At 37.2% G+C, this 27,500-nt stretch overlaps 2 protein-coding genes across 3 annotated transcripts in view; one reads left to right on the forward strand and one right to left on the reverse strand.

Moving 5' to 3' along the window:
- LOC144957838 (chitinase-3-like protein 1) overlaps positions 1–27,500 on the reverse strand; it is a 42,619-nt gene that overhangs the window by 3,455 nt on the left and 11,664 nt on the right. For both annotated transcript variants that reach the window (XM_078889299.1, XM_078889300.1), the window contains 6 exons: positions 26,515–26,630; positions 18,152–18,266; positions 16,969–17,048; positions 12,527–12,632; positions 6,001–6,123; positions 3,942–4,016 (listed from right to left, as the gene is read on the reverse strand). In XM_078889299.1, the coding sequence (XP_078745425.1) occupies positions 3,942–4,016; positions 6,001–6,123; positions 12,527–12,632; positions 16,969–17,048; positions 18,152–18,266; positions 26,515–26,630 (615 nt within the window). The remainder of the gene's footprint in view (positions 1–3,941; positions 4,017–6,000; positions 6,124–12,526; positions 12,633–16,968; positions 17,049–18,151; positions 18,267–26,514; positions 26,631–27,500) is intronic.
- LOC144958205 (uncharacterized) lies at positions 20,553–21,966 on the forward strand. Its single transcript, XM_078890014.1, has 3 exons — positions 20,553–20,852; positions 21,177–21,299; positions 21,639–21,966. Exons 1-3 carry the CDS (start codon positions 20,713–20,715, stop codon positions 21,964–21,966), a joined length of 591 nt encoding a protein of 196 aa, XP_078746140.1. The 5' UTR covers positions 20,553–20,712.

Genomic DNA, 27,500 nt, shown 5'->3' on the forward strand with positions numbered 1-27,500 from the left:
TGAGTCCTTGGAAAAGACTCTTTACTCACATTCTCTCACCGTACTCAGGTGTAAAATGAGTACCTGGCCGTTAACAGCGTTGTCTTTGTCCGAAAAATTGTAATATCGCCTAACAGGCGTCATGTCTCGTCCTACATGTTAAATGTTGCTGTTGACCAGGGACCCCTTGTAAAGCGCTTTGAGCACGTTAAGTGGATATTGCGCTATATAAAAGCTCAATTTTTTTAATTTTTTTTTTTTGAAACGTCCTTCTTTGCCACCGGCCAAACAGTTCAAAGTGCAACATCCAGCGAGAACGTTGATGGCCACCGTGTTCTGGGATGCCAAAGGTGTTCTCTTGATTGATTTTCTGCAACCATGTCAGACTATAAACACTGCCATCACCGTGACCGCCTCCGCCTCCGCAACCGCCGCCGTCACCACCTGCACCACCAGCATTACCACCACAATCATCACTACTACCCCTCATCACCTTCACCACCATAACCAACACCTATATCGCCATCGCCACTATTACTGCTACAACCACCATCACCACCTTCAGCATCACCATTACAACCACAATCACCACTAACCACCACCGCTATCACCTCCACCACTACTACCATCATAACCCCTACATTCACCATGCCATTCCACCCTCAATACTAATTCCAACATCAGCAGCAGTAACAACATCAACAAAATAATAATATAAAAAAGAATAATATCAATAATAAAAATAATCAACAAAAGCAACATCACCAATGATACCATTACTAATATCAACACCATCACCACCAACAACAACATCAATAATAATAGTAACATCAGCACAATAACAATAGCATCAACAATAACAATATCAGTAAAAGCAATATCACCAATAACAACATTACCAATATCAACAACATCACCAATAACAACATTACCAATATCAACAACATCACCAATAACAACATTACCAATATCAACAACATCACCAAAAATTTACAACAGCAGCATCAACAATAACATTAGCATTAACAAAAACAACAACGTAAAGGATTACAACAACAACAACAACATCAACAACAACAGTAACATCAACACAATAAGAGTAACATCAACAATAACAACATCACCAATAAAAGTAACATCAACATTAACAGTAACATCAACAATAACAGCAACATCAACCATTAAAACATTAACAACAACAAAAAAACCCACCCTCTTGTCCATTAAGATGAAGAACTGAACAAGTCTATATGAAAGGTGTCAGGCAAACCAAGAAAGAAAAATACAAGAAAAAAAAAACATCCCAAAAAAATCAGTCGACATCGATGGGGATCGAACCTCAGATCTTTTGATCAGAAGGTCTGAGGTTCGATCCCCATCGACGTCGACTGATTATTTTGGGATGTTTTTTTTTTTCTTGTATTTTTCTTTCTTGCTTTGTCTGGCACCTTTCACATACACTTGTTCAGTTCTTAATCTTACACAGGTGTCTGCTCCTTAAATTCTTAATTTCATTAAGATATTCCCAACTCTGACTCCATATCGCCCAGCAACCACCACCACCACCATAACCACGATCCTCATCACCACCACCACCACCACCACAACTACTACTACCATCATCAGCAACAGCAACAACATCAAAATAATTAACAACAACATTAACATTTAAAACAGCATCAATATCAAAAATTAATTATTCATTGTCACAAAACGCTTGTTGCCCGTGCTAGGTGAGCAATGATGCTTTTTTCCTTTATGTTACCTTTGCGTGTCCGGTTATTTCGCCTTAAGTATTCAGTGTTGTTTTTTTTTTTTGTTTGATTTCTTTTGTTGGAAAAACACCGTTGATGAATATTAAATAGTCACCTTAATGACATTAGGATAGAGTGGCGCCGTTATGGGAGATAGAGAGATAGCGTGGCAGGGAGACTAGTCCCGTGACTATTGAGTAAAAAAGTTTCTTTAGTCCCGTAACTATTGTATAAGAAAGTTTTCTTAAAAGTCCCGGAAACCGGGTAGTTCGTTATCGGACTTTGGTGGAAACCTGACACTTTTGAGAATTGACTAAATAACAGAATGTCTTGACTGATCCTGAGTTACGTTAATTTATTGTCTATGACCATGGGTTGGGTAGACGAAGTTTTATTATATAGAAGAGAGTTTTACCAATTTTAGTCAGTCCATCACGATAGCCTGAACAGAGCAGAGACATGCTAGGTCCTCTCTGAGACTCACAAAAGTCATTCCATTTTGCAGAAATTCACTTGGCTTGGAAATTAATATTAACTTTGTATATTAACCGCCAGTGAAATTTCGTTATTTGACGGCTCTATTAATGGTGTGTTTCCATTAATTAATTGTGATTTTAATGATAGTTTATGCTATAAGTTTTATGAGATTTATGATGTAAGATCATCAGCAGTGAATTTCCATGTGTACTATTATTGTGTATTTCTTCAGAATACAAATATTAAGATATTTTAATATCGTGCTTGAAGTTTAAGGATAACAGATGTAAAGATTGATTAAAGAATAAAAAGTTATCTACACTTATTTAATCTCTGTCGTAAATAAATATTGAAATATTAATTTTGAGATAATTAAGAGTAATCGTCAATCTCTCTAGATTGAAATGATGTGCTAAGATGAGTCTCACTTATGAATAAGTATGGCACATGATTAAGTGTGAATATAGGATTATTTTATTAATCATGTATCTCTTTCCATACAGAATAGAGTCGGTTAGCCCCGGCTATAAACCAGACGTGATACCAGTAACATTTGTTTATTATCTTGAAAAACATTTTGGTTCCCTATTTATCGGGAAAACAATTTAAATAAAAAAACATTTCCAACCTGGACTTAAAATAAAGTGAAATTAACAATTGAAAGAACTTGTGACAGAAAAAGTGAACTGTGAACATGTTTGGACTCCTATAGATATAATAATACCGAAAGACTTAGATAATGTGGTCAAGAATATCATCTTCACCTTCATCATCATTCACCATTCATTGCATGTCTGCTTATTACGTAAGGTAAGGGGCCCCAACCTGTAGAATATTATTTGCATCATCACCATCATGCATCACCATCATTTTTGATATTTTGATATTTGATATATGTTGTCACACTTATAATTTGAATATTATTCTTTCTTTCCTTTTATTTTTCTTTAGATTTGTAATAAACAGTTATAAAATTATAATTCAATTGTCTTGCGATGTGCATTTAGTTTTATGTGTCGTGTGGAACCACCTTTAATGTCTCAAACCTGGGGTAAATAGCCACCGTACCCTGGCTTTGGGATCGTCACGTAGGTCAGTACCTTTGCCTGCACCTACATTGTGACAATCATTAATTTCCGTAATCTTCAAAACAAAACAAAAAGTTTTAAATCATATTTTAAAATTTGGCCAGAAAACTCATTCTCTTCAAATATCGATCGATTTAAATGACCCTCATCTTGGCAAAAAAAAAAAAAAAAAAAAAAAAATAAAAATAAAAAATAAAAAAACTCTCAAACCTGGGACTTCGCAAAGTCTTCCTTAAATGTCCCAGAATTCCCAGAGAGTTTTTGCCAAGATGAAGGTCATTTAAATCGATCTACATAATTTGAAGTAAGGACAAGTTTTCTGGCAAAATATTTAAATACGTGTTTTTCCACAGTACGGTGATAAATTGGTTAATAGCAACAACAACAACAACAACAACAACATCAACAACAACAACAACAACAACAAACACAAGAACAACAACAATAACAATAACAAACACAAGAACAACAACAATAACAACAACAACAAAAACAACAACAACAAATACAACAACAAAAACAACAACAACAAAAACAACAACAACAAATATAACAACAAATACAACAACAAAAACAACAACAACAAAAACAACAACAACAAATATAACAACAAATACAACAACAAAAACAACAACAATCCCACCTGTCCACTAAAATCATCCTGATCCAGGGACCACAACATAAAACCTCTCAGGTTCAATTTTTTCAAATACTTCATCTGAGCAGTAGCATTGAAAATAGATAAATAAAATGTTACCGATCATTTCTACCTAGTGTTATCTGAGGGTTAGACTATTATTCTGTCGTACTCTGGGAGAAAAAAAACAACACATATTTAAACATTTGGCCAGAAAAAGCGTCCTTCGAATATCGATCGATTTAAATGACTCTCATCTTAGCAAAACCTATCAAAACCGGGACTTTGCCGAAGTCTTGGGTTTGAGAGTTTTTGCCAAGATGAGAGTCATTTAAATCGATCGATATTTGAAGGACGAGCTTTCTGGCCAAATTTTTAAATATGTGTTTTTCCAGAGTATGGCAGTATTAGTAATGACAGAAATAGCCTTGAGTAATTTTAGTTTGGGCTTGTCTCACAAATAAGCAATAAATATTGAGATGTATGTAAATAAAGTGTAAGATAGATAGATAGATGGATATAAATGGATATGTAGATAGATAGATAGATAGATAGATAGATAGATAGATAGATAGATAGATAGATAGATAGATAGATAGATAGATAGATAGATAGATAGATAGATAGATAGATTTATGGATGTATGGATGGATGATTGATGGATATAGATAGATATAGATAGATAGATAGATAGATAGATAGATAGATAGATAGATAGATAGATGGATATAGATGGATATGTAGATAAATAGATAGATAGATAGATTTATGGATGTATGGATGGATGATTGATGGATATAGATAGATAGATAGATAGATGGATATAGATGGATATGTAGATAAATAAATAGATAGATAGATAGACAGATTGATGGATGTATGGATGGATGGATGATTGATGGATATAGATAGATAGATAGATAGATAGATAGATAGATAGATAGATAGATAGATAGATAGATAGATAGATAGATAGATAGATAGATGGATAGATATATAAATAGGTGGAGATAAATACATAGATTGTTAAATAGCATAGATAGATAGATGGATATAGATGGATATGTAGATAAATAGATAGATAGATAGATAGATAGATAGATAGATAGATAGATGGATATATATTGATATAGATATATAGATAGATAGATAGATAGATAGATAGATAGATAGATAGATAGATAGATAGATAGATAGATAGATAGATTAATAAATATATAAATAGGCGGAGATAAATACATAGGTTGTTAAATTGAATAGATAGATAGGTAGGCAGATAGATAAATAGATAGATGGATAGATAGATAGATAAATAGTTAGATAAGTAGATATAATTATAGATAAATAGATAGATAGATAGATATTAAAAAAGATAGATACATAATAGGGAATGAGATTAGCGGAAGAGTAGCGTCCCTTGATTGGACGTCACCCATAGTCTGTGACGTCACCGGCGGAAAAGTTATTAGAGAGAGAACGTCATGTTGGTTGTGCGCATGCGTCTCTCGTCCTCGCTTCCGCGACTTCACAGACTATGGGATGACGTCCAATCAAGGGACGTTACTCTTCCGCTAATCTCATTCCCTATATGTGACCCTCCGTGTCAAAGCGGTATTATGTCGGGATCCACTCGGTTAGGGAAATTGAATTCTTTGCCACAAATATCAAACTTGGGTTTAATTTCTGTACGTTATGCTGGAGTAGAAATACTATTTCTTGCTTTACAAAAACTTCTATGGTCCAATTTCTCATCAATATATCTCTAAATTCACTTTTTGGGGTCTGAATCATTCTGACATAATACCGTTTTGAGACGGAGGGTCACATATAGATGTTTGACATATATCTACATTTTTACATTTGATTATTTCCGCTATTTTTTTTTCTTCTGTCGTTTTCTTCTGTCATTTATTTATGTCAATATTAATTATTTTTAAAAATTATCTCTGATTTTTTTTTTAATATTGTTAATGGTTTAAGTTTTGATTTTAAAATATTTACAGTTTCCTCTCTCCTTTCGTTCTACCAATGCATGCATTTTTAAAAATTTTACTCCCTTCTTTACCTTGAGTTTGAGGCTCTTATGATTTTCGTAACCGACAAAGTTATCTTTGTACACAAGGTAAGGAACGGATTGAGCCTCGTCCCAGTAGTCCCTCGCCCCAGATCTAGCTCTCATTACACATATCTAAACTCAGAAGAAAAATCAGTCAATCAACAATCAATTTATAAGTACACATAACACGAAGCTATACACATTGCGGCTATGTGGTCTAGTCGGTATGACACTCGCTTCCGGATCGGAAGGTTCTGGGTTCGAGCCTCGCGCTCGGCGCATAGTTGAGTCCTTGGGAAAGGAGCCTCGAACCCAGGACCTTTCAATCCGAAAGCGAGTGTCATACCACAAGACCACATAGCCGCATAAATCACTCTAACCCTTACCGCTCCATCACTGCAACCACCAGAGCCACCGCACCACCACCATCCTCTATGGATCCCCGCCGTGTCATTGTGGGGGTGTTTAATTGCACATATAGCAGGATAATAATTATCTTCTTCTAGAGGCCTATACGGAAGGGGCAAAGGTCCGCTGGCCGACGGTCAAGGGACCACCCCGGTCGACGAGCTAAACTGGGTCGCCTCGGTAGGCAGCACCTGCTTTTTATGGTGTTCATACTATAGATGTCGCTGCGAACGACCCAATCAGCAAAGTCCCTACCACGTCCATACACCGTCGATAACCCACCCGGAAGCTTCGTCACAACACATCGTTCAACTAGATGCTCTGCAGTTTCGGGTTCTAACCCACATCGGGTACATGTTGGACAGGTGGAAAGTCCCCACTGCTGTTGAAGCCTTGGTTGGCAAACCCGGATGTGTAATAATAATAATAATAATAATAATAATAATAATAATAATAATAATAATAATAATAATAATAATAATAATAATAATAATAGATCTTTATTGTTCATAAATATGGCAATTTGCCATTTAGTTACACTTGTTATAACGTTAAATGATAACTGTAACATTGAACAGATATTTCACTCCTACTTATTCTCTCTCTCATTCTCTCTCTCTCTCTCTCTCTCTCTCTCTCTCTCTCTCTCTCTCTCTCTATCTCTCTCTCTCTCTCTTCCTCTCTTTCTTTCACACGTGCGATATACACAACATAGACATATTCATTTCGTTTTCAATTTGTTACAATTGTGGCAATTCGACACCAAAAATTATCATCATTATCAATTGGTCAGTTAATCTGACATTAAATAAATTAATCAGTTAATCAGTCAACTTATCAATCCTTGGTTTTTCTGTACCATATGAAATATTCAAAATCTTTATTGCTGATGGAACGAACGTTGATTTATACTTGTTAGTTCTACATTTAATCTGACAAAACCTTCTTCCAGATGGTAAGAGACTAAATTCATGGTATAAAATATGTTTTTTTATTGTTGGTAATTGAGAATGCTTTCCTTTCTATTGCTTTTCCATGAATTCTTTCTACACCATCAAGAGGATGGTTTATTATTTTTGATGCCTCTTTGATAGATTTTGAAATTTTTGATTTATCTTTAAGTCGGCATCCGCCAAACCATATGGTGCAGCCAAACGCAATTACACTTTTAATCAATGAGTCATAAACTCTTAACATATTTTTCTTCCTTACTTGAAATGTTCTCAATTTCCTTAGGATGTATAATCTTTGGGCAACTTTCTTAGATATTATATTAATATGTTGAGAGAAATTGAGGGAACTATCAATGGTTATTCCTAAATATTTAAAATAGTCAACTATCTCAACATCATCTTTACCGATTGTCACACACTTTAAGTCGTTTTTATTTTTTACACCAAACACCTGTTCTTTCGTTTTTTCAACATTTAATTCAAGCTGATTTTGTTTACACCAATCGGTGAATATATTTATTTGTTTGAAATAATTCTTTTCGGTAACTTTATCCTTTAATAAGCCAAGAATAGCAGTATCATCTGCATATTTCACTATAAAACAATTTTCAAAGGATGGTCTGCAGTCGTTGGTATATAAGATGTACAGGATTGGTGAACTCACGCAGCCTTGGGGACATCCGTTCGACAACGTTCTTTTGTTGGAGATATGTTCACCCAATTTTACACATTGCGGTCTATGGGTCAGAAACTCTTTATACCATTTAATAAGGTAGTTTGGAATATCCATGTTGCACAACTTTTGAAGCAAAATATCTGTGTTCATGGCATTAAAAGCTGACGAAAAGTCGACAAACAGGATTCGGGCGTAATTCAAGGGCGTTTGGTCAAGGTGTTTTGAGATCGAATTTGTGGCGGTTAATAGTGCGTCTTCTACACTGAGATGTTGCTGGTATGCAAATTGGTACGGATCTAGCAATTTCAGGTCATATCATTTTTGTAGGAGCTCAGATTTTAAATTTTTTTCTAAACATTTCATTACAAGCGATGTAAGCGCCACTGGACGGAAGTCGTTCAATACGGCCGGGCAACGCTTTTTTGGAACTGGAACGACAATCGATGTTTTCCAAAGTACTGGCACTGATTGTTCATCGATTGACCTTTGAAATAGTTTTGTATAAGGTATAGCCAGTTGTTGGTGACAGTTTTTCAAAATAGTTCCGGTAATGTTGTCTGGTCCTGGTGCTTTATGTTCTTTACATCGCCGGAAGTGTATGAACTAAATAGCGATGCACACCGATGCACTTCGGACATCTCAGGCACACATTGTAGCATCATGATGTGCAACAGGCATTCGAATCTTCAATGACGAAGCGGCCAGCTACATGGCCAAATTATACGACCACGTTCGTGTCATCAAGATCGTGAGCACGAGAAGTAAGGCAGGGTCCCAATGCAATTGACCAAAAAAATGAGCTTTTATCAAAGCTACTTCCCGTCTATAGAGTTGATATCCTATTAAAGGGGACTCGTTTTTATTCAGGAGAGCAATCTTCCCAATTCCATATCCCAGGTTATATGGTAGTCCAACGAGAAAACGTATCAGGGCTCAAAAGAGGCGTTAGCATTTATGCAAAGGAGCATACGAAGAAGGAACGTTTTGATGAGATAGCAAGAGGCTGAATAGAATTTTTGTGGATATGGACAGGTTGTATTTTTTTGGGTTCGTGGATAGCTCATACTGTAGAGTCACGCTCTCACCGGCCAGGCGGAGTTGTCGTACCAATATGGTCGCAGGTTCAAACCCCATCACCGCCGCGAAAATTTTTTATTCTCTATTGTCCTCTGGCAGTTTTCTACTTACTTCATCTCTTGCTGTTACCAACATAAGTGCCTGCTCCACTCACTTTTCTTAATTGTATTTGTACAGCATCTGCAAATCGCCAAAAGTGACTTAGACAACATCACATCACTGGTCCCAGTAGTTAGTCAGCCTTCCATTTATTGTCTGGGAGACTTAAATAGCCACCATCACGAGTGGGAATACCAGGACTGCAACGAGGAGGGTAGATAGCTCCGTACATGGATGGATAATAACAATCTAACCTAGTGTTAGACAGAGATGCATACTCTCCCCAACTTTATTTAACATATACCTCGAAAGAATATTACAAGAAACCCTCCGGAGCCATCGGTATTCTACCACTAATGGGGGCAGTGAAATATGTAACTTACTCTTTGCTAATGACACTGAACTCATCTAGCATGGTGAACAGTGAACAAGGATAACAGTTTCTAACTGACATTCTGAACCAGGCGGCAGGAAGTACGGTATGGAAATCAACACAGATAAATTGCAGATTCCAGTCAACAGCTAAGGTGATGCCAAAGCTAATATCACCCTAAATGACGAGACACTACAACAGGTTACAACCTTTAAATATCTTGGAGTGTTGCTGACCGAGGTTAGAACAAGTGAAACAGAAGCCAAATCAAGGATAGGCATGGCGACGGCGGTAATTGCGAGTCAGTAAGATTTGGTAAAGCCAGGTGAGTTTTCATTCAAAGTTTCGACTTTTGTACAGGTCACTTGTACTATCCGTGCTACTATATTATGATTGTGAAGCCTGGACAACGAATGCGGAACTAGAAAGGAGAATCAATGTGTTCGAGGGGCAAGAGTTACAGGGAAATCTTTACGAGTGGCATGTCTAGAACATAAAACTAATAAGGATGTTCTTGAAGATGTGGAAAAGCTGGCGGAAAGACAGGAACCATTGCTTGGGAATGTTAAAAGACGGGAGGAACTTGCATGGTTTGGACATCTGGTCAGACATGACAACTTGTCCAGGACAGTCTTGTAAGGCACGGTGGAAGGAAGGTCAAATAAGCAAAGGAGGACAAAGGAAAATGTGGCTGGATAACATCAAGGAATGGACAGAACTGGATTCAGTAGTCTGATGTCACGCCGCCCGGCAACGGCCATCTTGGTTATCTTATGCAGCGGTTGGCACACCCGTAAACTGAATGTCCTAGTCGGGGACCAGCCACTCCCATATGAGCCGCGTCCAAAATATTTAGGGGTGACGTTGGATCGCAGCCTTACCTATCGGGTTCATCTCGAAGGGGTTGCCCGGAAGATAGAGAAACGCAACAGTCTTCTGAGGAAGCTGGCGGGATCGACTTGGGGCGCTAGCCAAGCGCTCCTGAGAACGTCCGCCCTGGCACTATGCTATTCCACCGCGGAGTATTGTGCTCCAGTGTGGGGTAGGAGCAGAAACGTTGAGAAGGTGGATGTAAAACTTCGCAAGTCGATGCACATAGTGTCGGGAACGCTAGCAACAACCCCTAGAGAATGGGACCCGATAATGGCAGCGATCCAGCCCCCCGATGTCCGGAGGGAGACCATTACGGGAAACTGGCTGAGTAAGATCAAAGAGAGAGGGAATGGGGATACCCCTCTCATGCGCATAATGGACGGTGCCCCCGTTTCGAGCCGAAATAAGTCCCGGCAACCCTTGTACGCAGAATCCCTGACTACGGACAGAGCTGCACATACGAGATGGAAGTCGGTTTGGTCGAATTCAATCTCTCGTGGGGGCGGGGACCTACACTCCTCTAAGCTTGGTGAGAAGTTGCCAGGCTTTGATACCAGTAAGAGGAGACACTGGGTAGCTGCGAATCGACTTCGGTCGAGGAGCTGCCTAACGGCAAGTGCGTTACATCGGTGGGGTCTAACTTCCTGTCCAATATGTCCACGCTGTGGGCAAGAACCCGAGACGGCAGAGCATCTAGTCGAAAGGTGTGTTGTGACGATGCTACCAGGCGGGTTTGCGACGATGCACGAATGCGGACCGGACTTTGCTGATTGGGTCGATCGTCATAACATAATAGTGTGAACCATAAGAAGCTGCTGCCATCTTGGTTCTAAACAAAGAAAATCATTACTTTTTATTCTTCATGCTGGCTAGAACTTTTCACATGCCTTGTGATCAGAATATGTAAAAGTCAAAACATGATCAAATTTATGTGTTTTTTTTCCTCTGGATACGCGTTTATGCTCGCCAGAGAAATATTTCATACGGGCGTCCGCCATTGTTCCGATAGTTTAGAGCCAGTGTTACTAAGCTACCATGCGTCATTAGGAAGGAAGTGACGTTACGACTGTTGAAGAGTATTGACGCTGTATGATCTGGCAGAGAAAGCCAATGACCGAGATGTGTGGTTCCGTGTTGTGAAGGCTGAATTCCGCAAGTGCCCTCGATTTAATGACTACGTGAGCGACATTCCGAATTCTTCGTCCTCAAGGATGACATAATATGCGGGCGACTAGGCCATCGTTAGCCAAATTAATGCAAGGATTTGGGCCAGGCCCGAGAGCACACTTATTGAGGAAGGTAACCAAAATGAAGTCCTGACTTTGACAAATTAGATGGTACCTGATGATGAACACTCAGTGTCCCATCTACATTGCGGCTGATACACCCGGAAACTGAAAGTCAAAGTTGAGAATCAAGTACTCAGATTCGAACCATATCCGAAGTACCCTGAGGTTTTGCTGGACCGCAACCTTGCCGATCGGGCTCATCTCGAAAGTGTTGTCCGAAAGATAGAGAAACGCAACATTCTTATCAGGAAATTGTTGGGAACAACTTGGGACCTCAACCAGGCGCTTCCGAGGACTTCCACACTGGCACTACGTTACTGCATCCGAAGTATTGTACTCCAGTGTGGAGTAGAAGAAAGATAAAAGATATAAGGAGTAACCATTTCGCTGCCGGGATTGAACGTCATAATGTTGATTGGTGAGACCTTAAGTCGTTGCTACTACCATCACTGCAACTTACACTACCACCATCTTTGCAACAACCATAACACAACCACTGCCATCACCAGCACCACTGTTACCAACACCACCGCCACCATCACTACAACCACAACATCACCATCACTACTACATGAGGTTTCGGAGCTACAGAGCTTTTATAAGATTTCTCAGCATTATCAATTTTGCCACCACCACCATCATCATCATCACCATCATCATCATCATCATCATCATCATCATCATCATCATCATCATCATCATCATCATCATCATCATCAACAACAACAACAACAACAACACCACCAACAACAACAACATTACATCAATCGTTACTCTCTAACCTCACCTCTGGATACGCTAGCCCATATGGGATTTCGTACCACTCTCCTAGTCGTTTCGTCTTTGTCACTTTAGATCCGGGGGTGTATTTTCTTTTATCTTGTAAGACATATCTATCAAATAGATCATTTTAAATGAAAAAAAATTAACACATCTTTTTCATCCATAAAGAAATTAGATCGACAAACGTGAAAGTTCATCAAGTATTATTTTTTATCAAAATACATAAATGTACTGCCGGGATTGAACGTCAGATTTTTAATAAGTAGCGCTTGTTTTTCTTCTTTTTCTCAGCTGTCCCTCAATGCACAGCTGCAAACGTTTGTACGAACCTCTGAATCAATTTGTCTTAATCAAAAATATTTTTTCATTAATTGTAAAACAATAGGAGAGGATTTCGCTTATACCATCTATATTAAAATCGATAACGTAAGGATCGTAACTCATAGATGATTTACAGTATCAAAATATGACTTTTCCGCTTATCTGTTTTGAAGGAATTCGTTAAAATGAATGTTCGGTTAATTGAACCTTAAACGATAGACATTCAGTATCTGATTATGAAAGAACGAATGGCAATCCTTAACTATCAGACATCGACATTTTATAACTATCAATACACATTACTGATGAATACAAATGACAGTGAAGATTACGCACATTCAACATTATGTTGATTGCAAAATGTATAGAAATAGCTTGCGTTTATGCCAAAGAGGATTACATAAATTGAATCTAAACTAGTCAAAAGTAGAAATTCATGACACGTTGTTTCCACAAATATGTACATGTGTTCAGCAATAACAAGAACTACACTGTACAACAACAAGAAAGACATACTGGACACATCAATCATCACATTCTAATGACGAGGAAAAGGAGAAATGAAACGACTGTGGAAAGATTTCATGGCATCACTCCACATTTTCTTTACACCTTTTGAAAGAGGGGCAACTGAGAAAAACCAGAAAAACAAGCGCCATTGATAAAAAATCGGACTATAATATAATATTAAAGTTAATATATCTTATTAATTAGATTTACAATCTTGTGTACATAAACAGGAGATAGTGAATGAATGTCTTTTATGACGATATATATTTCATGAATAGGTATATAATTCATGTATGTTGTCATCGAATTGTGTGATCTACTGACGAAAGCCTAAGATTGAATAAACTTTGAACTTTGATATTCAACATCACGGTAACCTGACTGTCGTTGCAATGACGTTGACAGTAGCTGTTGATATTCAACATAACGGTAACCTGACTGTCCTTGCAATGACGTTGGTAGTTGTTATTCAACATCACGGTAACCTGACTGTCGTTCCAATGACGTTGGCAGTTGTTATTCAACATCACGGTAACCAGACTGTCGTTGCAATGACGTTGACAGTAGCAATTGATATTCAACATCACGGTAACCTGACTGTCATTGCAATGACGTTGACAGTTTTTATTCACCATCACGGTAAGCTGACTGTCCTTGCAATAACGTTGACAGTAGCAGTTGATATTCAACACCACGGTAACCTGACTGTCGTTGCAATGACGTTGATAGTTGTTATTCAACATCACTGTATTCTGACTGTCGTTGCAATGTCGTTGGCAGTTGATATTCAACATCACCGTAACCTGACTGTCGTTGCCATGACGTTGACAGTAGCAGTTGATATTCAACATCACGATAACCTGACTGTCGTTGCAATGACGTTGACAATAGCTGTTGATATTCAAAATCACGGTAACCTGACTGTCATTGCAATGACGTTGACAGTTGATATTCAACATCACGGTAACCTGACTGTCGTTACAATGACGTTGACAGTTGATATTCAACATCACAGTAAACAGACTGAAGTTGCAATGACGTTGGCAGTTGGATTCCAACAGCGTTCTTGTTCTTGTCTTTTCGTCCTTGACATTTTGAATTGGGATACTCGACCAACCTTTCCACGGAGTGACTCATGGAAAGATTTTGGGTTTGATATTAGGGAAATGTCGGTTTGATTACGTGTTTTGATTTTTATCGAAACAAAAAAAATCTCTAATTCTAAGCTAGTGTAAAATTTAAAAATGCATTGTCGTCATTTATTTTTTAAATTCGGATACAATAATACAAAATGACTGATCAATAGAATGAGAATCTCACACCCTCCGCCTTCAAGTCTCTCTCTATCAATCTCTCTCTCTCTCTCTCTCTCTCTCTCTCTCTCTCTCTCTCTCTCTCTCTCTCTCTCTTCTTTTTTTTTTTTTTTTTTTTTTTTGCACCGGTCTTTCAATGGTTTCCATTCAAGTTACTGGAGGGAGGATGTGACACAACCAGTGTTTCTGGATTTGCATCCGGTTGCAATTCTTGCAGCTGCTCTTTGAACTTTTTCAATCTTGTCAATGGCCTTTTTGTGCAGGGGTCCCACACAGCGCTGGCATATTCTAGTATTGGCCCGATAAGCGACGTGTACGTCTGGCCTTTAATTTTTCGTATTGGTTTGTGCTCCTTTTGAGAAACCCCAGCATCCTACTTGCTCTTGCTGTGATATGTTCCATTCAGGTTTGCCGCTTAAGTTTCTTATTGAGATAACTCCGGGGTAATTTATGTTGTGAAGAATGATCGTGCATTGTGTAATTATGAGTATAAGGCTCTTTCTTGTTTGTTGTTGACAGGACATAGCATTTTGATGGGTGGAACTTCATGTGCCATGTATCTGACCAGGTCTGGAGGGAATCAAGATCTTTCTGGAGTTCATGTGCATCTGTGCTACTATCTATTGTCCTACAAAGGAGGTTATCATCTGCAAACAGTTTAAGCCTTGTTTGTGGAGATAATTTGTTTCCAGTGTCATTTATGAATATTTAAAAAAGCATAAAGGCTCCTTGCGGTACTCCTGATAAGACATTACATTTTTCGTTTGAGATTCCGTCAATGACAACTTGTTGCGTTCGATTACAAAGCCAGTCCTTGAACCTAAGTAAACGATTTTGCGGTTGTTGTTCCATATTCTCTTATTGATTTGTTTCAGTACCCCTAATATTCCGAATTCCGCTTTACTCAAATTTTAACAGTAATCGTTTGTGTCAAACGCTTTGTAGAAGTCTAGTATCAGAAAATCAATTTGATTTTGTTGTCAAGTGATCATGCAATTTCTTCTATTGTATGAATTAAGTGTGTCTCTTGTAGAACCAATTATTCCTGAAGCCGTGCTGGTGACCGAATAGCATATTGTGTTCCGAGATATAATGGAATGGAATATAATGTGTTCTAATATCGTGCAAACGGCTGAAGTTAGAGATACAGGTCAATAGTTTTAAGCTAGGTCGAGTTTATTGCAATATTTTATAAAGCTTAGAGCAATTCATCAATATTTGATGCCCGTCGTCTCTTTTTGAGTTGTCTTTTCATGTTGCATCAGACACGCTCGACGAGGTTCATGTCTGGCCTGCCCGATGGCCTGTCCGAGATAAGATTCCCTGTTCCTCTAGATACTCGTGAATGGCTCGCATCCTATATACAGGTACAGTGTATAGCATGAGAAAGGCTGCATTATATTGTCGCATAGGAAGAGTAGTGTGTGATTGGTGAGGAGATATAGTATGTATGTGTCTGAATGAAGCCTGACAATGACTTCCACTAGACGAGTTTTGATGTTCCCATTTATAGGGAATGAGATTAGCGGAAGCGTAGCGTCCCTTGATTGGACGTCACCCATAAACTACGTCACCGGCGGAAAAGTTATTAGAGAGAGAACGTCATGTTGGTTGTGCGCATGCGTCTCTCGTCCTCGCTTCCGGTGAAAGCGGCTTGAGACACTTCAAAACCAAATTGACGTTCTCTGTAAGGTGACGTCCAATCAAGGGACGCTACTCTTCCGCTAATCTCATTCCCTATACCACCCCACACAGTCACAGAGCCATATCCTCGGTTTTTGATCTATTATAATAATATTGTCCTCATCATGTTGTTGGCCACTCCTTCTCTTTAATATAGCAACATGCATCCTTTTAAAAATTCGATTCATCTACGAAAAGAACCTTTTGCCACTGAGTGATATTCCCTTGCATCGTATGCGTTCACAAAATCGGGTATTTTGCCAATATTTATGAGAATTTCATTTATGCCAAATTCTTTCTGGCCATGAAGACTGAGGTTGAATTGCTAAAAGAAATACAAGCAACATATACAACAACTTTTCTCCTTTCAAGTAATATTTATTTCAATGGATTATTGCAAAATATTTCAAAAGTATCAAGATTATATATATATATATATATATATATATATATATATATATATATATATATATATATATATATATATATATATATATACATTCATATCTCGTTCCTCTAATCTATCAATCAATAGTATTTCAATAGTTCTATCTATTGGTCGGTTTTTACTATCTTCTTTTTACACTATATTATTACCCCCCCCCCCTCCCTATTTTACCTCCGTCCAACCCACGTCAATCCCAGGACAGTTTTGCTAGCTGGAAGTCCATTTGCCAGGTAATGCTTGATCGTCCAGTTCTTATATTTTGGGGATTGCGACCGTCGGAAAAGGCGGTGAATGTAGATGTATGACAAAAAAAAATAAAAAGAAACATCAATGGAAAGAACGAAATAGACATCACTCGGCCCTTTGTTATTGTTTTTAGACAGCTATTTCTTGACGTGGCGCCTTTTGCATACGGATCATCCGATTGGGACATCACTCAGACTATAAACGTTTAAGGTTAAACAAATATTTTGTTTGTCGGCACGTTTATATCCGGCCGGCGGAGGTTGTGAGTATCTAACCAAAACGCATGGCATCAATATGGAGCTGACTAATTTTTCTATTTTTTTTAAACTTGAGATGTTATTTTGCCCAACATCGGTTAATTAAATGAGATCAAAACGTTTTACAAAAGGCCCAAAGCCAACTGTGACTTAAAATTTATGTTGAGACATGCTGTGTGTAAGGAACTTTTAGAGTTGCTTTTTTTTTTCAACAGAGACAAAACGCTATTATTTCTTATGTACCCATTTTACACCTGGATGCGTTGAGAGGATGTGAGTAAAGAGCTGCTCACGGAGAATTTCAAACTAGTGGCCCATTGATTCGTAGGTGAGTGCCCTTCCACAAGATCACAAAGCATTTGCAATGCTGAGGAGCTGAAAGGTCCACAAACTCATCACTGGGGAGATGATACTAAAGAGTTATACGAGAGGACCTGACTATTACGCGGTTTTATTGTCTTGTGGTAAAAAAACAAAAACAAACAAAAACACTTGAGCTTTTGTATAGGGCAAAAATCCATCATCATCATTATTATTATTATTATTATTATTATTATTATTATTATTATTATTATTATTATTATTATTATTATTATTATTATTATTATTATATTCTACCAATATTATGCTCCAAGGACTATGTCATCATCATCATCATCATCATCATCATCATCATCATCATCATCATCATCATCATATCATCATTATAACCATCATCATCAACAAAAACACCAACAACACCATCATCTTAATAATTTTTCTTCTTCTTCTTCTTCTTCTTCTTCTTCTTCTTCTTCTTCTTCTTCTTCTTCGTCTTCTTCTTCTTTTTCTTCTTCTTCTTTTTGACTCACCGTGCTGAGTGAATAATGGAAGTTTTTCCTTGACCAAAGTGGACTGTTGAAGGCAGCTACCTGAGCGCCTCCCACATGGTAGTCATAAGTCATAATGTTGACAAAGTCCACATATCTATCCAAGAGAGGAGATAGATAGATAGATAGATAGATAGATAGAAAGATAGATAGATAGATAGATAGATAGAGAGAGAGAGAGAGAGAGAGAGAGAGAGAGAGAGAGAGAGAGAGAGAGAGAGAAGGAAGAAACCGGGAGATTGGGGGGGGGGGATTATGATTAAAATACACCTGATAACCATCTCATTAAATTAATTAATTAATTAAATTGAGCTTTATATAGCGCAATATCCACTAAATCTGCTCAAAGCGCTTTACAAGGGGTCCCTGGTCAACAGCAACATTTAACATGTAGGACGGGACATGACGCCTGTTAGGCGATATTACAATTTTTCGGACAAAGACAACGCTGTTAACGGCCAGGTACTCGTTTTTACACCTGTGTACGGTGAGAGAATGTGAGTAAAGAGCCTTTTCCAAGGACTCAACTATGCGCCGAGCGCGAGGCTCGAACCCAGGACCTTCCGATCCGAAAGCGAGTGTCATACCACTAGACCACATAGCCGCACAAAAGGTCTCAACTGACAATCGGTATCCAGTGTCAGTCTTGGGCCTTGGGATGATTTGTGACCCTCCGTCTCAAAACGGTATTATGTCAGAATGATTCAGACCCCAAAAAGTGAATTTAGAGATATATTGATGAGAAATTGGACCATAGAAGTTTTTGTAAAGCAAGAAATAGTATTTCTACTCCAGCATAACGTACAGAAATTAAACCCAAGTTTGATATTTGTGGCAAATAATTCAATTTCCCTAACCGAGTGGATCCCGACATAATACCGCTTTGACACGGAGGGTCACATTTTACTTATCCCCTAGAGGAGGACATGGTTTATTATTTATGGTCTATTAATTCCAATGGAAGACTGGAATAATAACCCAGGCGTCAGTCGCAGTGCAGCGCCGCAAGATCAGCTAGGGCGAGGTGACTTGCAGCAGGTACTCGACTCGAACTCGGCGCGTCTCGGGTACCAAGCAAAGCCCGTACCGCTGAGCCAACCCCCCCCCCCCCCCCCCCCCCCCTTAATTTTAATTTACACGGGTTAAGACATCAACAAGTTAACGATCACGTTCTCAACCTACAACGATCGACGATTGACGTGGAAGAAACGAAAAACCTACCCTAAGACTCTACAATAGCTAAAGATAGTTTTAATAAAACGAGTCTAATTTTCAAAAACCACAATATCTCAATGACAACAAAACTTACGGTTTTGAAGGCCTATGTATGGTCAGAATTATTATATGGCTGTGAAAGCTGGACAATTACAGAAGACATTAGAAAGAAACTGGAGGCAGCAGAAATGTGGTTTCTTAGAAGGATATTAAGAATTTCATGGACAGAGAAGAAAACTAATGAAGAAGTATTAAAGCAAGCTGAAACTAAAAGGTTATTAATTCGTACAATAAGATAAAGTCAAATGCAATTTTTAGGGCACCTAAATCGACATAAATGTATTGAACATCTTGCTCTCACATGAAAAATAGAAGGTAAAAAGAGTAAAGGCACATCAATAAAAACATATTTGAATAGTTTGAACAGCTGGGTGACAAAGAAAGAGAAGAGTAATATTAGTTTTCTGAGGTTATCTGATCAGAGAGATGAATGGCGTACCATGATCACCGATGTCTGGCACAGACTTGGTACTTGAAGAAGAAGAAGAAGTAAGAAGAAGACTCTGAGGATACATCTTCGTTTTCTTCCACGTCGTTCGTGGATCGTTGTAGGTTGGGAACGTATCGTTAACTTGCTATTAAAGTACCTAGAGACAATGTAAATTAAATTTAAGCATTAATTGGCCAAAAGACCACCTCGCTCCACGTCGTTCCTGGATCGTTATAGATATAGGAACGTAGTATGGTAAATTTGCTATTAGCGTAGAGGCCACTACTGTAGGGCAATGACTATCCCGCACAAATCTTTGGGCCTCTTTTTCGCTTACGAAGTGCCCGAATTCGCGTCAAAATATGGGACGAAGCCGTTTCGTATATGCTATTTTAAAAAATTAATTACGACGCTGTTTATAGATGAATATGACTGAAAGTTGGCACACAGTTAGAAAAACGGTCATTTTAGATTATGTCAAGCGACAAAACTCGTGCGATTACCAGAAGACCGTTAACTCTCAAACGTTCCACAAATAGAAACCACGATCACCGGTGATCGTGACAACGCCCCCTTTTTCATAATCCCATTTTGCGGTAAAAAATCGCCAGATTATGTGTTGAAACTATTTTTTATTATAAAAGAATGATTTTCATTTAATAATTCATCACAATTATGTTAAAAATGTAAAAAAATGTTACGAAATAACGAGAGATACGAAAGCTAGGTTGCTAACGACTCCATCCGTTACCTTCGATCCGCCATTTTGTTTCGGGAAATCTTTCTACAACTCCAACTCACAATTTATCAAATTTATATTATTTAAACTTTTTGCACCATGGCAAATCTCAAAGAGTCTGAAATTTATGACATCCTCTTCAACGTGGATGTAAGTGATGATGAAATTGAGTCCGAATGGTCTCAAGAATTCGACCTGCCGTACTCGCCAAATATGGGATCTGACAGTGAGAACGACGAGTAAGTATTTTTCAGAAATCTTCTCAAAGTAACATCAAACGATCACATAATGCCCATGATATGTATATTTTATTCAACTTTATTATCTATTTCATTAATATAGTACAAAAAGTTTTTTTTTTTTTGGTTTATAATTGTATTTATGAAGTGCTTGAGTTTGACTAGGACGAGTGAAGTGTTGTGTGTTGAAAATGTAAACAAACATGGAGGTCAGAAGACGGTTAGTTCGGCCACTTGAATGAGATATAGAAATGATTTGTATGTCTTGATTTGATGTGTCGACAGTTTGTATAATAAAATATTGTTCTTTTTTCTTTCTTCTAGCGAGATTCTTATTCCGTGTGAGGACTGTGGGAATGAAACTGGGAGACATGCACAAGTCCCTACTCCTACTGATGATACTGACACTGCCACTGCCACAACTAGTTCTGCTTGTCAAAGAAAAAGGTGAGAACTGACCTGATATTTAGTTGTTCTTATAGAGCATTTATATTCATATTGACTGTTTTGTGTTTTCTGATGTATTATTGTTGATATTATGTTATATATTCAGTTTTGGGTCTACAGGAACATTATTTATAGTATTTTTACTCTACTCAACTCTATGTCAAGAAATATTATTCCAGAACTAGTGTGTGATGTAAAAAAGGAGAGTGATAAAATATTTTGTATATTTATATTTATATGTGTAATTAATTGCTTTCTCCTTTCAGAATTATTTTTCATTTCCTTTGTTTTCAAAGTACTTCTTTTTATTTTAATTCTTGTTATTATTATTTTCTTCAGGCGTTCGGATCATGATGAAATCCCTGGCCCATCACAGCCGAAGAAACTATGTGTGGATGGTGGTCCCGAGAACAAAGTGCCACCTTTTCTCCCTGAGCGAGTCCCTGGTCCACGCCTGCCTGATACGGTGACTCGCTTAGATCACCGAAAATTTTTAACGCCTTTAGATTTTTTTAGTTTGTTTTTTACTCAAGAACTGTTGTCTTTGTTTTGTGAGTGGACGAATGATTATGCGAGTATGTGTGCGGATTCGAAACCGACGTTGTATAAGAGGTGGAAGGATGAACCTGTGAATGTGGATGAAATGTATAGATTTATTGTTTGTTGATGTACATGAGTTGTGTGAAAGTGGAGCGTGTTACTTTATATTGGTGTGAGGAGACATTGTTGAATGGTTTGTGGGCGCGTCGGTTTTTGTCAATTTGGCGTTATAAATGTCTTATGAGTTTTTTAAAAATAAGTAATTTTAGAACAGAAAATAGAGATGATAAATTATGTAAAGCTAGATTTATGATGGATTATATTCGTAGAAAATGTATGAAATTGTTTCAACCTTATCAGAATATTTCAATAGATGAGAGGATGGTTAAAAATAAGGGAAGGTATAGCTTTAGAATGTATATGAAGGACAAGCCAACAAAGTGGGGAATGAAATTGTGGGTTTTAGCAGATTCAAAGACAGGGTATACACACAATTTTGATGTTTATTTGGGTAAGGTAGGGGGTAATACAACAAATGGTTTAGCTTATAATGTGGTTATGCAGTTGCTTGTTGGCTTGTTCAATCAAGGATATCATTTATATGTGGATAATTTTTATACTAGTGTTCAACTTTTTAAAGATTTGGTTGTGAAGAATGTGAGAGCTTGTGGGACAATAATAGTTAATCGAAAAGGATTTCCAGTTAGTCTAAAGAACGTTAGAGAATGGGAAAAGAGGGTTAAGAGGGGGAGTTTAGATGGCATAGGGATGGTGATATTTTAGCTTTACAGTGGAAAGATAATAAGACAGTTTCATTTATATCTACAATGCATGATGCAAATAAGGAGGCAGTAGTACAACGTAGGAGTAAAGATAATGGGGTTTTCAGAAAATTAGATGTTGCACAGCCTGAATTAGTTAAAGATTACAATAAGAATATGAATGGGTAGATTTGTCTGATCAACTTATTGGGAAATATAATAGTCTTAGAAAACACACAAGTGGTGGAAAAGTTTATTTTTTCATTTTATTGACATTGCTAGGGTTAATAGTTATATTCTGTTCAAAGAATATAGAGCTAGGCATAGTGATATTGAAGAATTACAGAGACCAAAACAGTATAATCAGTTAGATTTTACTCTGGAGTTAGCCAGGCAGTTAGGCGGGATAGATGATCTAGAGGGTCCACCACTTGCTTTAAATACAAATTGTAATTGTAAATGTAAAAGTAAATCTAAAGCAAATAGCAGGAATAGTGATAATAATGATATAGATGAAGAAATTAAGTTAATCCATCCAATTTTACCAGATGCTTCTTCAAATTCAAGGGGTGATTGTAGGTTATGCTTAGATAGGGGGAAAGTACAGAAAACTAGACATAGGTGTTTATATTGTAAAAAATGGTTTTGTTTACAGCCGGATAGAAAATGTATGTTGTGGTATCATACAGTTCTTGAGTAAATTATTTGATTTATTATTGTATTTTAAAATGCTCTTTGTTTTTTAAATGTTAAATTGTCTGTATATTTTTATTTTATTTTGTTAAGGTACTGTTACTGTGAAATTAAAATATTTTCGCACTCTGCGAATAATCATTCGTTTTCGCTCTTTGCGGAAAAAAAAATACTATTCGCTCTCTGCGAATACATTTACATATATAAATAAATATATATGTATACTGAAGTCCTTTATTATATTTATCCATGTATTATCAATTGTATCAGTAAGAAGGAACTTGTGTATTTTTTTGGTGTGTATAGTTCAGTCTTTGCACTAAACAAGTGACACACAAGTGAATTTTAAAATAATTATATAATTTTACTTTTGTAATGGAATTATTACCCAAAACCTTTTCACCATGTTGAAATGTCTTCTTGTATCATGTGTTTAGGTCTGTTGACCAAGATATATCCAAAATATGCCAAAGAAATGCTGACATAAGCAATTTAGAGACATTTTTGTGAACATGTAAAAATTATTGGATTATGCCCCTTGTTTGAGTAAATGTGTGGATACATTTGAGACCCCACCAGATGCTCAATTTATGCATTACATACTTGAGTTTTGCATAAAAGTTGTAAGACATGATGTATTTTTAGAAAATAAACTTGTTTTGATCATAATTTTGAACAGTTATTTTTTTCCTTCTTGGCATTTGCAGAAAATGCAGTTTTTACTTGAAAATTTGAGACCCTACCTTGACACATAAATCATATTTGTGTCCAGGAAAGTGCCTTGAAATTATAAAAAAACTTTAAGAATGTGAAACTAAAACATCTGACGAGCAAATTGATATATAACATGCCAGCATTAGCGCACAGTGAGTGAGTTCAGGGTATCCTAATGTACCTGCACCCCCTCCATTCACAATTTTTGCTCAAAACAGTGGAACGTTTGAGAGTTAAAAATAGATTTTTACTCTTTGGAGTAAAATACCGGGCATGGAGGTTTTGTCGCTGACAAGGTAATACATGAACATTTCTTCTTTTTGGTTGTAAAATTTCATATGAATATGACGAGTACTTTTCCCGTATTTTACAAAACACCATCCTAATTTGCTCTTCAAGTTTCAATCTTTTAATCCACTTATTACGCAAGATACAACCAAAGGTCGAAAAAAAATGCCGAAAAAGCGTCCCATATTTTCGCGTTTTTTTCCTATTTGCGGGTCATCCAAATATATGACACCTTTGAAACTGCATAACTTGTTTATTTATGAATGGATTTTCAAAATTCAAAAACATTTATGGACAATAAAGATCTATTATTATTATTATTATTATTATTTTACTCAGTGGAGATAGGGCTTTGATTTTAGACAAAAATGTTCCTCAAAAAGAGAAAAAAACATTTTTCATAGTCATTGCTAACTACTACTACTACTACTACTACTACTACTACTACTACTACTACTACTACTACTACTACTACTACTACTACTACTAGAGACTACTACGACTACTTATTTATCCCCAAGGGGAAATTTGTCTTTAGGGTCTCTTCCAAAAAATCAGCTAGGGCGATGTGAATTGCCACACCACGAGGCAGGCATCGAACTCGGTACCTTTAGATACGAAGCAAAGACCGTACCGCGGAACCAGACTTCCCCAAAATCCTCTGAAAGCACTCTTAGTTTATCTTATTTTGACGAGACAACAATGTGTGTGTGTGTGTTTTGTTTGTTTGTTTGTTTTTTGTTTTTCTTTTTTTGTTTTTTGTTTTTGTTTTTGCTAGAAACTGCAAGGAGAATAACCAAGAAATACTCCCTTTACAATAGCTCAACAATACTCACAGAAAGCTTACGAGCAAAACCAGCATAAAACTCCCTAATTACATTTTTTTTAAAGCAGACTAGCAAGAGGAAACAACAATAAATTATCAATACGCTTCAACAGTCATGACGTCACTTCCCTCGTTATGACGCATAGTAACTTAACAATGGCTCTAAACTATCGGAACAATGGCGGACGCCCTTATGAAATATTTCTCCGACGAGCATTAAAGTGTATTCAAAGAAAAATATTTAAAATATGATCATGTTGTGATTTTTACGCATTATGATCACATTACATATGAAAAGTTCTAGCCAGCATGGAGAATAAAAAGTACCGTTTAGAACCAAGCTGCTCGTTGCTAGGCGACGTGACATTAGACTATTGAATCCTATTATCAATTCACACATCAAGAACAGACGCCTGCCTCCACCCTATCTTTCCCTCATTCGTTCGTTTGTGAAATGAAGTCCCTCAGAAGTTGATTGAAACTAAAATCAATACAAAATGTACAAGGTCTTGGTGACCTGGGACAAATAAATACCAAATAATGAAACGATCACAAAGTGTATTTTGAAATAAGTGTATGTGTGCGCGCGCGCGCGCGCGTGTGTGTGTGTGTGTGTGTGTGTGTGTTTGTGTGCGTGTCTTGAAATTATATGAACTGTAGGTTGTCTGTATCCTGAGAGGCTACTAAAACGACCACGAAGAAAAAAAAATTCATTGCAATTTTCACCAGAGTACGCTAAAAATGTGAGGAGGAAAGCCTTTTTTCAAGAACTCAACTTTGAGCTGTTCACTACAGATCTCGAGAACTACATGTCAAAGGCGAGTACTATCATACAAGTCTAGAAAGCCAAAACAAACAAAAAAACTGGTCGCCATGGAAGGGTTAATGAAATGTGACCCCTCGTCTCAAAACGGTATTATGTCGGGATGAACCAGATGCCAAAAAGTCAAGCTATAGTTAAACTGGTCAAAAATATGAAGCGTTGGTATTTAGCACAGTAAAATATGATATTCCTGCTCCTCTATAAAGCATATAAACTCAACTTAAGCTTGATATTTCTGGCTACAAATTCCATTTTCAGCATCTTAATCATCCCGACTTAACCCTCTCTTTACCAACTATAGGAAAATCGTCACATTCGTTACGATACAACCAACATTTTTATTATTCAAATTTCTCTTGTATATGATAGAATTTAAAGAAAATGAACAGAGTGTGTTATAGAGCATGTTTTATTAAAGAAATTATGTATCACAAGAACTTACTGCTATTTTGTTTGAGTGATAAAAAATATATTTTTGTGTTAGTTGCGTGTGAAGTTTTGGGGAAAATCCTGAAAATGGCTGGTAAGGAGAGAGTTAATACCGTTTTGAGACGAAGAGTCACAAATTACCTGGCTATCCCTGGGATATCGTACCCTGGTGTTATCTTCCATATTCCTGCAGCTGAGGCGATTGTGAGAATTTTCTTCTGGGGGGCTGAGTCTGCGTCGAAGTGTTCGCGGAGTGCCTGTGAAGGATGTTCGGTATCATATGATAATATCATTTTTAGTAAGTCATCGAAAATATAATAAACCCTTTTTTCTTTCGTGCAAACCAATAAATCATCTGAACATTTGTGACCCCTCATCTCAAAACGGTATTTTGTCGGGATGATTAAAACGCTGAATATTTAATTTATAGCCAGAAATTTAAACTTGGGTTGAGTTTGTATGTTTTATTGAGGAGAATGAATGCCATATTTTAGTGTGTTGACTTGCAATAATTCAGAATTTTGACCGGTTTAGCTCTAATTTGAAATTTTTAGCGTCTGGTTCAACCCGACATAATATAATACCGTTTTGAGACGATGAGTCATATCTTTACACGCGGATGCAATTTTGACCCACGGTTTGAGGGTTATCTACTTATTTTAAAAGCAAATCGATTCTTTAATTATCATGGTTTTATTATTTCTTTATTCCTAATCTCGACGGCTGTGACTTTTTTTTTTTTCAACTGCGAGGACCAGAGACAAGGAAAACACCTCTGAGCAATCTCTTTCCAGAACAAAGACAGAGAGCAACACGGACTCAACTGTAACAAAGAAAGTATTGGACTGGAACCCTCAGGGCAGAAGATCAAAGGGAAGGCCACGAGGAACGTGGAGAAGAATTAAAGAAGCTGATATACAGAGAAGTGGTAAGACCTGGAATGAGATAAAAAAGTTGGCTCAAAATAGAGAAGGATGGAAACTGTTTGTCTGTGGCCTATACCCTGACCCAGGGTGAAAAAGGCAATGATGATGATGATGAACATGGACAGGGAAAACAGATATGGAGAATAGAAGACACAGCAAAAAAAAAAAGAGAGCTTTTTTATTTAGTGCAATATCCACTAA

The sequence above is a fragment of the Berghia stephanieae genome, chromosome 12 (genome assembly GCF_034508935.2).
Source record: "Berghia stephanieae isolate SIO BIC M18660-M18661 chromosome 12, UCSD_Bste_1.3, whole genome shotgun sequence".
NCBI classification, from domain to species: domain Eukaryota; kingdom Metazoa; phylum Mollusca; class Gastropoda; order Nudibranchia; family Aeolidiidae; genus Berghia; species Berghia stephanieae.